At 33.4% G+C, this 19,117-nt stretch overlaps 1 protein-coding gene across 1 annotated transcript; it reads left to right on the forward strand.

Annotated features, from left to right (window-relative positions):
• The first annotated feature begins 2,274 nt into the window (after positions 1-2,274).
• Positions 2,275-15,243, forward strand: LOC144966537 (cilia- and flagella- associated protein 210-like). Its single transcript, XM_078903179.1, has 9 exons — positions 2,275-2,444; positions 3,748-3,971; positions 4,691-4,864; positions 6,190-6,395; positions 6,991-7,201; positions 9,215-9,300; positions 10,303-10,495; positions 11,470-11,634; positions 13,076-15,243. The coding sequence occupies exons 1-9, from the start codon at positions 2,402-2,404 to the stop codon at positions 13,430-13,432; spliced, it is 1,659 nt and encodes a 552-aa protein (XP_078759305.1). The 5' UTR covers positions 2,275-2,401; the 3' UTR covers positions 13,433-15,243.
• Positions 15,244-19,117: the final 3,874 nt, after the last annotated feature.

Raw genomic sequence — 19,117 nt, forward strand, 5'->3', positions numbered from 1 at the left:
CACGTTCATAATATATGATATGATATGATATAAGTCCAGATTTATGTAGGCTTTTACAGCCTTTTATCTGCTCTTGTGCATTCGTGAACGTATATAATTCAAGTCTCTCAAAACTGGGCATGCCACATAGTGGAAGGAGGTGTCTGAATTTAACTTTACAAACAGTATTTTTCTGTTTCACAATGAGCATCAAGACGGCACTTGAATGCCTGCAATGAAGAGGCGTCGACAACTGTTGCAGGCAGGCGGTTCCATTTGTCGACTACCCTAACTGAGAAAAAGTTCTGCCTAAGGTTTAGAGTACACCTTTCTTTGGAGAGTTTGAATCTGTGTCCTCTGGTGGTGCTGGTGGAATCAAGATTTAGAGGGCTCGTGCTAACATAGTATAAATTATGTGTGTATTTGTACGCTTCAATTAGGTCTCCTCTGTCTCTCCTATACTGCATGCTAGGTATTCTTATCTTTTTCAGTCTTTCTGTGTATTCTAGATCTTTGAATCCCGGAATGACCCGAGTTGCGCGTCTTAGAACACTTTCTATGAGGTCTTTGTTTTTCTGTAGTCGTGGTGCCCATGCTACATTGCCAAATTCTAAGTGGGGACGTACAAGTGCAGTGAACAATTGTCTGATGTTATCTCTATCAAGATGAGTGAACGACCTCCTAATGAGGCCAACGATTCTGTTTGCTTTATTTACTTGGGTTTCTATGTGCTTGGAGAACTTCAGAAATAAAGAAATAAAGTGATTAGAAAGGTGTCAGAAGACAATAGAGAATAAAACTTTGCGGCGGTGAGCATTCGAACCCACGACCCGACTGTTGCGGCAACTCCGCCTGGCCACGAGAAGGACGCTCTGCAACTTTCGCCATGCGCCACTCAAAAAAAAAAAAAAAAGAAATGTGGTTTCAAACGTAGTATCTATAGTGAATCCATTTCGCGACTTCTTGAGTCAACACACATAAACACCAAGAAAGTTCGATGTTCTGTGGGCCAGGTCAATTGTTATTCAGTGGCATAGTTTCGTCTCTTGTACGTCTACAAAGTCTCATACGACTCAAATTCTAGGTACCTAGGAACTCGCTGGATCCCAACCTCAACTATCGGGTCCATTTGGAGGGTGTTGTCCGAAGATGTAGAAACGCAAGAGTCTTCTAAGAATGATAGATTGGCAGTTTGGAACTGCGTTTTTCGTTTGCTTGTTTGTTTGTTTTTTTTCGGCGGAGAAATGCACTCCGTTCAAGGAAAAAGTAGAAAAGTCAAGAAGGTAGACTCAAAGCTCAGAAAACTAGTGCTCTTAGTGTCGATAATGCTATCATTAACATCCAAAAACTGGACCCCGGTTATAGCAGCTATCCCCCTTGGCCGACGGAATGCGGTTAATGCAAGGCCTTTTGCTTAGTAAAATATAGAGGCAGTGTGATGTTACTCTGGAGTAAGAACAAACAGACTGAAAATCCATGGGGCCTTTGAACTTAGCTTCATTGACGTCGGGAGGAGACATTGATTATGAGATTGAGGTGGAAAGCGGTCGTCATCTTCTATGGACTGAAAAATATACTTCCTGAGTTCTGCACCAGAAAGAGGAGACCATAGGTGGCGGCCGGCAATTGGATTAAGTAGTCTGATGTCACGCCGCCCGGCAACGGCGGCCATCTTGGTTCTAAACAAAGAAAATCATTACTTTTTATTCTTCATGCTGGCTAGAACTTTTCATATGCCTTGTGATCAGAATGTGTAAAACTCAAAACATGATCAAATTTATGGGGGTTTTTTCCTCTGGCTACGCTTTTATGCTCGCCGGAGAAATATTTCATACGGCGTTTGCCATTATTCCGATAGTTTAGAGCCAGTGTTACTAAGTTACCATGCGTCATTAGGAAGGAAGTGACGTTACGACTGTTGAAGAGTAGTACGTCCAAGACGTCACAACGACAGACATCGTTGAGGTTTCGCCATGTCGCCCTCTTACACGGTTGTTGTGACAATCCGGGACCTGCAGTTATGTTTGAGCATTGTATTGTGATAGGTTAAAGACGGTTTCTAAGTGTGGAAACAATGTTGGTATTTGGGGAGTTTGTCAGAAGCTGTCAGATGCCGTCTATTTTCTCAATTAACTTGTATATAACGCAATATCCACTAAACGTGCTCAAAGCACTTTTGGGGTACTAGGTACTCTTTTTCATGGAAATGGAGTGATGCTAATATTAACTACTGGCCATTTTATTAGTAAATACCTAAAAATACCATGATATACAAATGAGTTACTTCCTGTTTTTCTACAACGGAAGTGATTTCAGTGTTTGCTTGGTTACGGGGGCAGTTGTTTTTGTCTCTCAAACATCTCAGAATGGTCTAATAAAGTTCATTTGTTGTTTTCAATCTATACCTCGCATAAAACTAACAATGGCTACTGTTTTGCACGGAAGAAGAAAGGGTCAGAAGAGAGGTATGATTCAATAAAATTCGAAAAAAAGAATGTTTTAACGCTTTACTCGATACAATCAAAGTGTGACTGTTCTCTATTCTCGAGTGCCGTTTTCACAGTTCGGCATACATGCAACCATGGGCAAAAATTAAGAGAAAATAAAGAAGAAAAAGGATAGATGAATAAACAGCCAATAACAGACTTCTATTACTAATTTAAAGAGGTATTTTTTATCCATAAATTAAAAAATAAATTAGCGTCAATTGGAGCTGGAACCGTCGACAGACCAACAATTTTCACAAAATCAACAACTGCGACGAAGCTGTGGTAAACCTGTACTGTGTATTCATGTGAATGCCAGCTTTGTGATTGACATCATTTTGAACTGTAATATGAACATGGTTGCAAGTTTCACGTCTTAAATGCTACATTCCAAAGTTGTGACATATATTTTGATGTCAATTATCATGGAATCTTTTATTTGATGTTGTAATATTCCTTCAGAGCCATTGGGCTCATAGAGCCGGGATTTATCCCGGTTTCTATATAGTGAAATGGACATGGACAATAGCAATTGCTTGCTATCCTTTGGATAGGGCGATAGACTATCGCAAAGTACTTTCTGCCAAATCTAATAGACTCAGAAACCCATTCACTGTTGGGTGGACAGGGGGGTGAGTGGAAAAATCTCCACTGCACCCAGGATTGATCTTGGTCTCTTTGCATGTGAAGCGAGTGCTCTACCAACCGAGCTATCGGGACCCCCATTTGATGTCGTAGCAGCTTTCAACAAATTATACGCGTACACAAAATAGAATTATGCGTACACAAAATAGAATTAAATATCCGCATTTTATAGATTTACCAGAAATAAATTGACCTAACCCTGTGGCATTATCATTGAATCACCAAAAAGAAAATCAAACTATATCAATAACATAATTTTAATGTATTGAATAGTGGATCTTTTTCAGTACAACGCATCTGTGTTATTCAACATATGAAAGCTTGTTTCGGGCAGTTTCTGTTCAATACGAAATATTCCCCCCCCCCCTCCCCCACACACAACCACCAACGTCCACCATTGCTATAGCACACACAAAAAGACTTGTTCTATCCTTCCAGATTTCACGTCCCCTCAATTGACATTTTCATGGATCTCTGGCAGTTCTAAGTTTGCAACAATATGTGAATATTTTCTGTATTTGGTGCTTGTGCTTGTTTCATTCACCCAACTCCTTCATCATTACCACTATCATTCATTAAATTAGGTTGCAGTCAACATCACTTTTTACATCCTCCTCCATCCCACAAATATTTGCAGTTGGCTCAGGTCAGAACCAAGGGTCTGTGCCTGCCATGACGCTTATTGATGGGTCAGATCTTCGACAAGTTACTGTCCTGTCAAAGGCAGATTGGGATAGGATTGAGAAAGAGTTGAACAGAAAGCAAATCCAAGATGAGATGGTTCGCAAAATCCGTGAAGAAAGAGAAGAACAGAAAAGGAAATCAAAGGAGATTATTAAGAACTGGGGGAATACAATAGCTGTAAGTATTATGTTGCTATCAGAATAGGTAATGCCTTTTAGTTGTGCCATTTTTTAGAACTCTATATCTGATGATTTTACATTATTATCATCACCATTATAATTATCAACATCATCATCATCATCATCATCATCATCATCATCATCATCATCATCATCATCATCATCATCATCATCATCATCATCATTATTATTGTTATAATTATTATTATTATTATTATTATTATTATTATTATTATTATCATCATCATCATCATTTTTATTATTATTATTATTACTATCATTATTATTATTATTATTATTATTATTATTATTATTATTATTATTATTATTATTATTATTATTATTATTATTATTATTATTGTTGTTGTTGTTGTTGTTGTTGTTGTTGATATTCTTGTATGAGTAATATTGGCAATTGCCTAAAAATAAACGTTTGAACTTGTGATATAATACATCAATGACAAACAGATAGATATGTGAGGATCAAGAATTTCATGTATTGTAATGTAATGTGATTAATGTTTAAGATTTCAATATCATGTAAAACACTATCTTTTTTTAATTTTGCCAGCTGAGAACTATGGGTAAATGGTACAAGAGATTAAATTATTTTTAAAATGTTATCACTGTTACAGCTAATTCATTGGTTTATAATCTTATCCTCTTAATTTTTAATTTTTTAATTATTTTTTTATGATTGCTTTTATTTTTAAACAGGGACAAAGGCAAAGAAAATTGGAAGCAAGAAGACTACGTGAAGAAAAAGAAGAGGAGGAAAGAAAGCAGATTGATATAGAGGAGGCAAAATATCAAGCAGAACAGCGGAAAGAGGCGATTGAAAAAGCAAAAACTCAACAGTATTACCAGACCGATAGAGTCAAGGCCTTCCATGTGTGTTTACAGTAGTTTGTGTTATAAGTTAACATGTATGATTATACAAATACAGTCTCTTTATTTCCTGTCATTTTAAATTTACTTACCAACAATCTCACATATCCTTCATTGGTGGGAACAAAATAAATTTCTGTCTATTCTCTGACATCTGACCAAAACTTACAACATAAGGAACTTGAAAGAAAAAAAATGGCATTATTTTTCATTTATACCTACAACATTTGCACCTTTTGACCATGAAATATTCACATTCTTTTGAGACAGACAGACTGACTGTTATATCACAAGTGCATGTTTAAAAATAGGCTTTGTGGTGTTGTCTATGCAAAGTTAAGTTCTTAGAAAAGGTGCTTTACTCACCATACTCATGTATAGAATAAGTACCTGGCCCGTGACAGCATTGTGTCTGTAATAAAAAAAATTGTAAAAGTGCCTAAAAAGTGTCAGTTCTCATCCTACATGTCCAGTGTTGCTGTTGACTCGACCCTTTGCGAGGTGCTTTGAGAACATTATATGGATACTGTGCTATACAAATGCTCACTGTTTTAATAAATGAAATTATGAAGAGATGGCAAAACTGACAGGAAACATGGCACATACAAAGATTTGATGCCTGATTTAAGGCAATCAGCTTTAATTGCCGCAATTCAAATTCAAGGACAACAAATTATGGGTCATAATGACTTGCTTTTGTTTTATAATACTTTTCTATATAATTTCACTAGTTTCAAGAATTGAGACCAACGAAAACTTTTTGCTATACGATTTATTTCATTGTAGTTTATTAGAGAGAGAGAGAGAGAGAGAGAGAGAGAGAGAGAGAGAGAGAGAGAGAGAGAGAGAGAGAGAGAGAGAGAGAGAGAGAGATGGGGGTATGGGGAGGGATTGATACCACATCAAGAGAAACGATCACACAATATTATGTTGAGTAGCAAAATCATTTTCTAATCCTCATGTTTACTGAAAATACCCATAAAAACCTAAGTGTTTGAACAAGAATTTCCAACGCTCTACCCAAATTGATCAGTACTTCTACTAATGATTTAGATGGCATGAGTTATAGTCAACTACTGGCATCAATATTTTAATAGAAGATCAATTTAAATCAATTACTACACATCATAAGATTTTGCCATTATGCGGTCATTTTAGGTATATAGCATAGTGTAAATGACAGAAATGATCTTTTGCGACATTTGAGAATTTTTATGCCATAATATTGAACAATATTTAACTAATTGTCACTTTATTTTAGAATCTGAAAATCATGTCCAAAAATAACATTGAATCATATTTTACAGTAAAGGTTTTGAATGTTTCAGAGTGCACTGACCCTTACCGAAGTTCTCAAGGAACGTGAAGCGCAAATAGAACTTAAGAAGTTAAAGGAACAGGCACTAGGAGACCAGGACTTGCATTACATGAAGATTGACCAGGAAATGCTTGATAGGAGCATTCAAGCCGATCAAGAAAAGGCACGAGGTCGCATCCAGGCTGCCAAATCAAATGCAGAGTTCCAACAATCTCAGTAAGTTGAATCCATTGGCCTTGAAACATCCCGATGTTGTGATGCTATCATTGTTTTCGTCAAAGGAGTAAAATCAAACATTTACATGCATTTAGATAATTTACTGCTTTTGTCTTTGTCTGAATGATATGAGTTTTTAAAATGTGTATTATTTTCATCAGAAAAGATATGGTCCATAATTTTAGCTCTATATTCACCCATTATCTCAATTTCTGAGGTTATCTAAAACGACTTTTTTTGAGACAGTAATGTTTCCAGTGCTATGCATATTCAAATAAGAAATTTTCAAAGCCTCAAATTCTAGGCATGCTAAAATCGACTTTATCCGTATTGCCCTTAGTTCCCAATTGTCATTAATGGATCTTGTTTATATCAATTTTATTCTCGTATATTTTCTTTTTTTTTTAATTGGGAATTTTTAAAAAATGAATTTAATGAATTAATGAATTAATTTTCATTTCAATTATTTCTAAACTCCAAGATGGATGCAGATGCCATATGATTTTCATTTTGCGCTTTTAATTGCAATCGTTTTTCTTATGGATTTCAATCATAATTTTTCATTCAAACCTATTTCAAAAACTCATGCAAATAGGATCAGGGAGCATCTTGAGGCAAGGTATAAGGAAGTTTTGGATGATCAAAAGGAAGGAGAAGAACTGAAGAAACTTTCAGTACAATTCCAGATTGAAAAGGAGAGATTAGAAAATATTCGCAAGGATGAAAGAAAAGCCCTTCTATCTGATAATGTTCTTCAAATTCAAGATGTAGAAAAGATGAAAATCTTGCAACAGAAGCAAGATGAGGTAAGCATGATTGCCTTTATTATAGTTTTTGGTAGCATTGAATCAGACAATTCATAAGCAACTGTCATTTTCATGGAATGGGATGGGCTGTATCCTGTTTTGAAAAAAAAAAAACACAAAAAAACAACAACAACAACAACAAAAAACAACAAAAACTCTAGGCATTGTAATTTTAAAAGTTGCTCGTCGTTATCTTAATTTAATTTAAGAAAAGATACCGATAGTGCTTATCCAATCTATATTTTCAAATTATTGAGACTTCTGCTATAACTTTGGATATCCCACCGAGTCTTTGTTTCCACTAATTCTATTTTTTATCAGCACCATACCATATTATATTCGGGTTAGTACTTTTGTCTGCACTAGAATCTCTATTGCATTATATACACGAGGGGTAAACAAACAAACTAAGCATGTTTACAGAATTTATGACTCAGGTAGTCAACTTTTAAATTACATTTTAATTTATAAATATTGTAATCTTATATACTTTCTTGATTTATAAAGTAGATAAGTGGTATCAGTATCAGATATTTGAGATTTGATGTTCCTTAGGGCTCCATCCTTAGACCAGTTCATTTTACTGTCTATGCAGCCACCGTCAAATCTTATTAAGAAATCTAATCTTTTATATAAATTTTATAGAGATGATACTCAAATATTCAGTTCTACTCCCTATGATGATATTGAAAGTTTGATTAAATTATTTGAGGTTTGTTTAAATGAAGTAAAAGATTGGATGGCCAAAAATAAACGCATGTTAAATGATGAAAAGACAGATTAAAATGGCAAATGTTATGGGACTTTCTTTTGAGGATTACTTTATTTCTTCTTCTAAATGCATTGTTATTATTATTATTATTATTATTATTATTATTATTATTATTATTATTATTATTATTATTATTATTATTAATAATAATTATTATATTATTATTATTATTATTATTATTATTATTATTATTATTATTATTATTATTATTATTATTATTATTATTATTATTATTATTATTATTATTATTATTGTTATTATTATTTCAAAGTTCTCGTTATGTTTTGTTTTTTATTTTTGTATTTTTTTAAAAAGAGGTTTATATTTTTCAATTGTTTACTCATATTACAATACGAACAACTCTTATCTAGAAAGACATCTAGATTTTTATTTTTGCCTCTATAAGTATATTTATTAATAAACAAATGAATGGGGCTCAATGGCTGAGGGTATAATTTATTGAATTCTTGTCTTAAACTTTTAAAGATAATACTATTATTATAGTTATAGCCTGTAAGTTTAATGAAAGGGGCCATGACAGAGCTGAATGGGTGATACCCTGTCTCTACCTCCTGTCTCTACCTCAAGCGATTTATTTCTCATACTTTAATTTATTAACAATGGCGTTCGATTTCACTCCAAATGTATGACTTTTTATCGTTTTTAACAAGAAATCAACAAAAGTGATGCAATTTTGGGCTCCAAATGAAACTAAGAATACCATGGCTATTTTTCTTCTTTTTTTTTTGGTAAAAACGAAACGGCCAGAAATGATAACCATATGAATAATGGGAAAAAAATGATTGGAATAAATTCATTCTTAGCTGAATACAATCAATCATGTAGAATGAGTAGAATAAGTATTTCATAAATTAACCTGATGTGGCCTGATCAGGATTTGTTATCTCAGAGGGGAAAAAAATCTCTTATACTAGGATAATATATTACTGGGATCCAGATCTTATCATGTAGGCAGCAGATGCAATTTTACAATATTCCCAACACTTGATTAGAATTGGATGTTGGCGATCATGGAAATTAGACTTCAAACATAAATGTGCGTTAGTCATCTTGACTTCAGATAAAAAATAAAATTTTAAGTTTTAGTTGTCATTTGTATGATAAGTTGATGTTAACGATATTCAGAGTAATACAGAGATATATCATTGACAGTTGTCTCGTAGGATCTGGATTTATTAAGAAACAATTTTAAGGTATATCTGACTTCTTTTTTTTCTCAGGAGGAAGATGAGGAATGTCGAGTATTTGCAGCCGCCAAGCGGAAGATGATGAAACTGAGGGCTCAGAAGGAACAAGACATGCACAAGTATGTTGATTTTTTTTTCAAAAATTGAAAAGAAAATGGATATTCCCTGAATCTCTGTTAGCACCAACAAAGACCTTCCTCTTGTACTTCTACAGATACTAGAGTAGACGTTTTTGTTTTGTTTTGTATTAATTTACAGTATCACCCCTGTCAGTTCTTTATTTTCAATTATTTTTTACTTCTTGCCAACTCCTGCCAACAGTGGACACAAATGACACAATGGGCAATATTTGTGCTTTTGTTTTGATCACTCAAGAACCGCGCATCTAATCAAGTCGATGTCATGGCCAATTTTATGTAACTGAATCTTGCCAGCCTTTTTTGTGCAAAATTGATATGAAATGGAAGAAAGTCAGTTGTTTTGGGGTTCTTTTTTTTTTCCTTTATCTTGGACATCTTTTTAAAAAAAATTCTATTGTTCCATCAACGACATCTTAATAATTTGTTTGTATTCAACAATAAATTAATTTTTAAAGGTAATCAGTACCCAATGTCATAATGTCAGAGAAACGAGATCAGGTATTCATAGAATTAAAGTAATCACAAAAAAGGGAACATACAAAAGTCGATATAATTGTAACTTTATTCAAGGTACAAAAACTTAGAAGACCATGCGTCTTTTCTCCTCGTTGTTCTTTTCAACTTTGCAACTTTATTAATTGAGTAAGAGGTTTGTGTATTTATCTAATGTTATTTGAGTGATTACTTTATGGTAGTATCTGGGGGGTTTTTTTATGTGCAAGACAGAGTGTGCCAACCAAAACAACCTTTCACTATTTATTGTTCTTTCTCATTTGTTGGCAATCCTCACCACCGTTTTTTCTATTGCCACTTCCAAGGCTAGAACAAATAGTTCAAGTTTCATTCAGAGGTACTATTTTTGGGATATATCTTTTCTGTTATTTTCTTTGTTCATATTTTTTCTCTAAAGCTGTTAACTCCAACAAATTTTCTCTATATGTTTTATACATGCTTAACTAAAGATTTTTTATTTGATTTTAGTGAGAAACAGGCACAACTTGAACGTATCCGGGACAAGTTGTCTGCACAAATGAAGCAAAAGATAAGTGATGAGGATGATAGAATAGCAAAGGCTATTGAAGAGTCTGAGAAGAAACGTCTGGAGGAGGAGAAATCAAAAGAAGAACGCCTTCTCAAAGAAATCAAAGAACAAGCAGCCCATAGGAATAGACAGGTATGAACTTTCAAAATTACATTGTAATACCCATTTTAATGAAATCATTGTTATAGTTTATATCTTGTCAAATACAGCTGTTTTTGTTTTGTTTTTGTTCTTGTTTGTTTGTTTTTGTTGTTGTTTGTTTTACTTTTGTTTGGGTTTTATTTTTATTTTTTTTTTGGGGGGGGGGGGGGGGGGGGGGTTGCGTTGTTTTTTTGTTTTTTGTTGTTTTTTTTTCACCCAAAAGCAGTTCAGTAAATTTTTTTTCTTTTTCTTTAAAGGCCAATCCGAATAGTTTATATAGATTGTTTTAATGTGAAGTTACAGCGTATAGAATTGCATTTTTTTCTTGATTTTAGAAATTAAAGAGGATAGTACCATTTTGCAGGAATTGATATATTTAATTAGCTCATAAATTGAGAATTTAAAAACTAGTCTGGGATTGCAGCCAGTCCTCAATTATGTTTGGTGCTTTTAATAGTAAATTGTTTATATTTATTTTCCTTATAAGCCTAAAAAGATTCAAATATTTTTTTTGAATTTAGAAAAGGTCTTTTTAAAGCCCAAAAACTGTCTACCTCTTGATGTATTGTTTTGAATTGTTGAATAAATACGAATGATTAAGCAGAAAATACAAGGAAGATTATTTAAATTTTTTAAAAAAGGATAAGACTGACATGAAAAGCATGGGAGAAATTATTATACAAAGGTTTAAAAATAAATTCATTTTTTTTACAAATGTATACCCTCTTTTACTTTCAGTATTTTAGTTACATACAAATTAGCTTGCAAGAAAAATAAAGGTCAACCAATTTTCATTTTCTAGTAAGGAACGCAGAGTTGAAAGAAAAAGTCACTAATTGGAGACTGCTACATACATATATAACAGTATTATTGAGCCAAAACATAACACACTTATTTAATATTTAAAGTAAACGAAGTAACAAAAATCTAAGTAAACTCATTGATGATTACTTTTGCTTTTATAGCTGAAAGACCGTGAAGAAAAACAGAAGAAGTCAAAACGGGAAGAATTGGAAATGTTGGATATGAAGCGTGCTGCCGATGAGCTATTCCGTCAAAATGAGTGGGAAAAGGAAACAAGACGTCGCCAAGAGGCTGACAGACTTAAGAATTTCCATGTGGATCAATACGTAAGTAGAGTGATGCGATCAAGAAACACTTTTTTTTTCATTTTTATATTCTTGTGTGTCATTTTTTTTTTTAATTGATATTATTTTAACATATTGCAATGTTATCCATTCGTTTCAAGATAAATGTCAATTTTTAATCATAGAAAACTGAAACGAGCAAATGTAATAATAATAATAATAATAATAATAATAATAATGATAATAATAATAATAATAATAATAATAATAATAATAATAATAATAATAATAATAATAATAATAATAATAATAATAATGATAATGATAAGAATAATAATGATAAATAATGATAATAACAATAAACAATAGAAGTAATAATAATAATAATAATTATAATAATAATAATAATAATAATAATAATATATAATAATAATAATAATAATAATAATAATAATAATAATAATAATAATAATAATAATAATAATAATAATAATAATAATTATAATAATAATAATAATAATAATAATGATAATAATATTATAATAAGAAGAATATTAATGTTATCGATGACAATTACAAGAGAATTTATATGTATTTAAGGTCTAATAGCTCTTAAAAGATATGATGTGATAAATAATGATTTAAAATCTTAAAGAATTACAAACACTGTTTACTTGAATGACATGGATCAATTTTATTAGAAGATGGCCCCCCAGATTTCTATCGATGTTTTCAGTTTTAGATTCGTTTAGTTCGAGTGTGTTCTTGAACTTGAACATCAATTCTTAATGTCAATCACACATTTAGAAACCACAAAATGGTGTCACTAATATCAGGAAATGACAAAATATATAAATCTGAGAGTCATCTGCATAGAAGTGTTTCAAAAAATTATGGTAAACAATAATATTAGACAATGGCTGCATATATAAACTGAAAAGAATGGGTCCAAGGATTGTTAACATTAAAATTCAAAAGTGCAAAGTGAAGTTTAGATTGCACTAAAGTTGAGGGAGGAAGCAAATGGATGAAAATCAACCGACAATGCAGTCTGGTATAACGGAGAAACGTTACATGTCTAACAAATGTAACGTTTTATGTGCCTTACTACTTACCATCAACTTGTTGTTTTTGATTTTTTTTTCCACATTGAAAATGCATTAAGTTTAAGCTTTTTTATTTCACTATCCACTGTTTGCCACAGCATTGGCGAGTCAAGTCTATGAAACAACACAAGTTCCCTTTGTTACACAAACAAAAATCAATAAGTGCACTAAATGCACTAAAGTTGAGGAAGAAAGCGAATTGACGAAAGCGAAGTGATGATGTAGATTCCATAGAATCAGTAAAGTCACCATATGTGCCAAGATCTCATTATTATAAGTATACATTTTGACTCATTTTTTTTCAACAAAAAATGAACTCTGAATCTTATGTAATTGAGAATGAATTAATATTTTAAAACTCCATTTATCAATTTCAGAATGAGCGTGTGAACAAAGAGGAAGAAGCTAAGAGAGCTCAACTAGCCCTTGACAAGGCGAATGTTGAGTTAATCGAGAAAGAGGAGGGCCAGTTCCAAGAATATGCCAGGAAAGTCATTGACCACTGCAGGGAAGGTGGTCGTAATGTTTATCCTCTTGAGAAGGCTGCTATGGAGGGTGCTGGTGGTGGGCTTGGGCCAACGTTCCCAGGAAAAGGCGGTGTAAGGCCCAGCTATATGGTATCTGACAAATCTGGTGTTCAGATGCCTCATTATCAAAGGGACTCAACCAATGACACAAAAGATCAAATTTATGGCAAGAACCCGACAAAGAATAGACTTGGTTTTGTTTGGTAAATTATTTTCAATATTTTTGATTAACATCCATTTGTTTTACTATAATTTAACCACGCCACTGGGTATGGACAGGTTCGATTTTGAAACAATTAATATCTATAGAGGCCATGTTAGGCTTTGATTTTAACTGTTGTTTTTAAAAAAACAAATTCTTATAGCTCATGCCAATCTTTTTTTGTAGAGGCGGTAATGCGTTTGGCCCTAGTTCAATCCCTTAGTTTTGATGTACACGTGAAAGGGACACTATTTATTAGGGCTAATTGTTTCCAAGGGGTTGACTGATCTCGTACATCTAAACTGCTTTTTCAACCAAAAAGCCTTAACAAAGAGAAATTGTTCATATTCCTATAGGTAACCGCAAATTGCAATTATTGTTCTTTCTAAGCCCAGGGGTCTGAATTGGGGGCCAACGCAATCTCTCATTGTCCTTACATGTAATGAACAGTCATGATACCACCTTTCCATGATATTAATGTTGATGCTTTTACAATCTCGTTTTGCTGTATAATAAAAACAACTTGATTTATGCTTGGCCATGACAGGAGTTATTGAACCATGCAAAAATGTAAAGCCAACAAGGTTATATAAATAAACTTGTTGCCTTCATGATCCAAAGTCCCTAACAGACTATACTTTTTTCATCAGCTGCAATACTCTGGTTGATAAAAGAAATGCATATTTAGCTGCTGCAAAGTCCAATAAATTTCATCATGATATATTTTTTGAAGTGATTAAGTGAAAAGAGTAAACAAATGTATTAACTCACAAAAACAAAAAAACAAAACAAGACAAAGACCAAAAAAAAAAATAATTACCAAACCAAATATGATTTGAATCCACATAGTCATTTTTATCTATTTCCTTTATCATGTGCGATCATGGAGCGAAGTTTCGGATAGATCTGTCAAAAAGTACTTTTTGAAAGATCTAGATCCAATCCAAAAGGTGGCAAGAATTTGTTATTGTTAATTTAACAATACAGTAACCAGCTCCTTGAGCTTATGGTCCTGAAGGATTTCCAGGTAAATGATTGGACTATTCTTAGAAAATACATATATGACTGTAACAAATGCATTCATTTCTTTTGTTGAGTAGTTTGACTCTAATTCACAACAAGGGAAGAGCTATGTCAATGACTCAATGGCCATTTTATTCCATTATTTACTGCTATATATAGAACATGCAATGAAGGTTTGTTTGTTTTTTCTTAAAGAGATGTTTGTACATAATGTCAGTGAAATAATCATCATGTTTTTGAACAAAACTAAAAAAAAATTTAAAAATACAACCCCTATATGTCTGTCCTCTTGGTTGAGGGTATTTGTGTGTTTGTGTGGGATTTAATGAGGCTCTCAAGACATAATTCCAAAATATACCAGATTTACGCCACATACAAGCTACATGTCTAACATAAGATTACAACTATTTACTCTGAGATTTCATATGTTATTCCTGATATATAAATGAAAGTATGGACACAATATGCATAACCTGTTTCCAATGACAGTTCAATGTATTAAAAAGAAAAAGGAAAAAGGTTTTGCTTTATTCTTGAAAACGGCGTAAGAAATAGAGGTTTTGATACATCATATAATTCCTATTGAGTATCCATTTTATTTTGAAAAGTGTTGAACGTTTTATTTAAGGACAGACAATAGGAAATCTATCATATTTTGAAATAATTTTAAATTGTATATGTTAATTTTGATGAACACTGTAACATATTTATATAAATATAATACTTTTTGTTTGTAAAGCACACAAATTAAAATACTATGGAAGATTATTTATTAAAATACTTTGAAAGGTTATTTATGTCTTACTGTATGCTATATATGTTGTGACTTTATTTTAATGACACACACTGTGCATAAGACAACATCCTATTTATGCTAACCGTTGTGTTTCTTTGGCAAATGTATAGGATTGATACATTTTTCATTATTTTTACGATCACATAATTTGATGGCAATATGGTCTGTTGAGTTCTTTATCTCCTCTTACATCTTGGATGTCCTTTGCCTGAATCTGCACGTTGCTATTTCTCTCCCTTGGATAAAACCACCTCATAATGAATGGTTAGCTGCATTAAAAGGTAGCGTTTTGCAATAAATAAGACTTCCATCATATCCAGGGGATAACAAGTAATTCTTATTTATCAATTTTACATTGTTATTATTCCGTTATTTACTTCTATGCAACCCTTTTTGACAAAGGAATTTAAATCAAAATAATTGAAATCGGCTGAAAAAATAGCCTCTCAACATACTTACTCATCTTTTACACTCGAGTACAGTGAGAGAATGTGGGTAAAGAGCCTTTTCCAAGGACTCAACTATGTGCTGTTCAGAGTGGGACTCGAACCCATGCCCTTCCAGTGCCATACCATAAGACCACAAAGCAGCACATTTACAAAACAAAAACAACAAAAAACCCCAACAAAATTTAATGTAACTTGAAAAAGATTCTATGTTGGGTTCAAGGTCATATTTTTAACAAAACGAAAAAGGATTTATCACAATGGAAGATGCCACCAAAACACCTGGCTGTATAAACAAGGTTTTAAGAAACCAAGATTTGTCAGGTTTACATTAGTGGATGAAGAAACCTCCGTTTACAACTACATATATTCAAAATAGCTGCTGGCAAACTCCAATCAAAACTATCACAATAACATTGTAAAGAGCAAGGTAACAAATTAAAAATAAAAGCCCAGACCTTAAAGAGACTATGAAACAAACAACATAATTGAAAAATATACCAGAAACATTAACATGTGTTTAGACATAGCGATCTCAACTACGGTAAGTTACTGGCTCTCATTCTTCATCAAAATCCTCACTTGACAATATTATACTAAACTCAGCATCATTACAAAATTTTTGCAACAGGCTACGACTACCTTGTCAAAAACAAGTGCTGTATCCAGCCAAATTGGTATCTGCAGCATATGGCGCAGATGCAGAAACAGAAAGCAAATATTATGAATATGCCTTTTAGAAAGCATTTCATGATAATATGACATAAATAGGCCTAGTTGGAATGAAAGAAAAATTGATGCTTTATTCCTCCCCCCCCCCCCCCCCCCCCCCCAACATCGACTGTTGTTACTCAGGGTCCACCTGTTTTCCTCTGTTCCCTCACATGCCCTTTGTTGAACTTTGCGATAATAGAATTGCAGGTTGCTTTGCTGATATTCAAAAGCTGTGCATCATCAGCTACTGGCTGTTTAGTCTGGGCCAAGTAGACAAACTGTCTCTTTGGGGATTCCAAATGTGAAAAAAAACATTAAAGCAAGGTGATTGCAATGTCATTTCACCGAGATAATATTTTTGTTTAAAACAGTATACGTCTTGTAAACAATAGCAAACAACATGGCGATTGGGGTTACGTTGGTGCATAAGGATTCTGTTTCGATAATTTCAGAACACATGTTTTGATAATTGTCCCATTAACATTCTTTATAATTCCTTCTCTGCGCTATTTCCGAAGTCGATATATCAAGTTGTCTTAGAAAAATGTTCCCCATCCACAAGTTGCAAATTAACTAAACACCCATGTAGTTCTTTCAGGTTTGGTGCTGGTCCTGGTCAGTAAGTGCCAGTAATAAGATAGTCAATGCCAGACAACCCAACCAATCACCACCTACAGGAAAGCCTGTAAAATGTGATCTTTGCAACTCAGAGCCACAACAAACACATAAGCACCCCAAGTACTTACCAATAAATGAAGTTTCCAAAAAGATATAGTCCGATTAAAGATACTTGCACATGTGGTACTGTAATTTATAAAACAAACAGTGCAGAGCGGATATATTGATGACGGTTATATCGACATAACACCAAAGTCCTGTTTTGTTTTTTTTGCTATATAACGCTATTAAATATTGATCCCCTATATCGACATACATTTTACCACAAGACAGTTATATTGACATTGCAAATCATTGATTTGATACCAGCAATAATATGTCTAAAAGAAGAATTAATACAATTTATATACGATCAAGATATCCTGCAGTGAAGTAAAACACAACAATCAATGAAAATCCACATATATCCCGCTGTGACGTAAAATAGAAAAGAAAAAGCGAGATTATTGTCCAATGAAATTCCTGAATCGTCATTGATCAGACTGTGATTTCCGAGGTCAAGTCCGGGCTGTGCTATCATCATTTCTCAGTGCTGATACCAGTAATGGGAACTCCCTATATCTATATTCTTGGCTTTCAACAAATAGACTGAGAAACGCTCCCCACAAGCTATCAAGGAGATTTGAAAGCTGCCCAGCTAATCCCAGTCTGAAACCTAGACTGAGTATCGGTAAATGAGACGGATATCCCTCCCCCCCCTAAAAAAGTAAAAGGATAAATTAAATTTTTAAAAACTTATTTCTATTATCTATATGCAGTGCCAATGCTAAGCTTCTCAATATCAAGGTCAGTGTCACTAATGGTACCCTGACGACACCGAACAATAGTTTAGGAGACGCTATTGATGTCGATGTGGATAGTGCATCATCGGGGCCAGTTTCCAGCCATGCCACTACAGTTATTATCAAGACCCTCCACTGTTTTGTATATCATCTTCACGAGGGCGATTCCTTATTTGACGCCCTTGCCAGTTATGAAGAAAGGGTCCATAAAATTATTCTTGGCCTTCAGAGACAGACCACAATACAGAGGCAAATAAAGTGAACCGTCATAAATTTCAAAATCGGCCCATTTAAAGGCCACCAAATCATCAAGATTGACTTCCCTTGTTATAATCTTTCATTTTCTCATTTGTTTCCTTTCATTTTATTTTTTTTGGAATGACTGTTATATTGACAGGACACATATCGACATTTTACTTTTACAGAAGTCCTGACGACGTCGATATATCCGTCCTTGACTGTATGCATATATGAGGCTGTGCCAAACTTCATTTTCATAGCATTCGCCTAAAAAATATCCCAATGCAAAGTTATTTCGAAAAACTACGTAAAAAATTTATTTTAATGTTTTTCTGGATTTAAAAAAATGAAAAACAAACTAAGAACCAGTGATCCGGTACCAGTACAAATGATTTCTTAAAGGTTAAAAAAGTGTGGACAAAGTTACTTCTGTTTTTTGTTTTTAAGGGTTTTACGGCGCTTGCAACACATTTAGGTTATATCAGCGCCAGTAAAAAGGAAGAAAATGGGATAGTAAAAAGTTCTAGAATTACAATTAAAGCACCCAAGAAAAAGTAAGACAAAGGGGAATTGAGAACAAATAGGGATCAGATGTAGATTCCAAGAGCACACCACCAATGTACTTAGTTTGAAATCACCTACAAGTCTCATCCAGACACAAGCACAAATCCAACAAAGAGGAACACACTCAGATGCTTACATTATACATTCAAAATAAAAATAATAATACATAACAGAGAGATGATTTACAAGGAAAAAAAATATCATCTCCCAAAACAATAACTATGCATTTGACTGTTTCCCTCCCAGCTAGGATTCCGGCCAGTGCCAGGACAAAACCAAGTAATCTCATTCCGAGACAAAGACAGAAAGCATGTTGGATAACAGATATAAGGGGATAGAAGACACAGTATGTACCTCCCTGCCCGCTATGGGAGGTCAGGATCCCCACCCAGAAAGTTACTTCTGTGACCACACTTATTCGACATATAAAAAAAGCTTTTACTACCA

The sequence above is a fragment of the Berghia stephanieae genome, chromosome 2 (genome assembly GCF_034508935.2).
Source record: "Berghia stephanieae isolate SIO BIC M18660-M18661 chromosome 2, UCSD_Bste_1.3, whole genome shotgun sequence".
Classification (NCBI taxonomy): Eukaryota; Metazoa; Mollusca; class Gastropoda; order Nudibranchia; family Aeolidiidae; genus Berghia; species Berghia stephanieae.

Excerpts from the sequence above, each read along its gene's own strand:
- LOC144966537 (XM_078903179.1), top strand. The coding sequence starts at position 2,402 with ATGGCTACTGTTTTGCACGGAAGAAGAAAGGGTCAGAAGAGAG. Across the intron at positions 10,496-11,469 it reads CAGCCCATAGGAATAGACAG|CTGAAAGACCGTGAAGAAAA; the intron begins GTATGAACTTTC and ends TTGCTTTTATAG. Across the intron at positions 11,635-13,075 it reads ATTTCCATGTGGATCAATAC|AATGAGCGTGTGAACAAAGA; the intron begins GTAAGTAGAGTG and ends TATCAATTTCAG.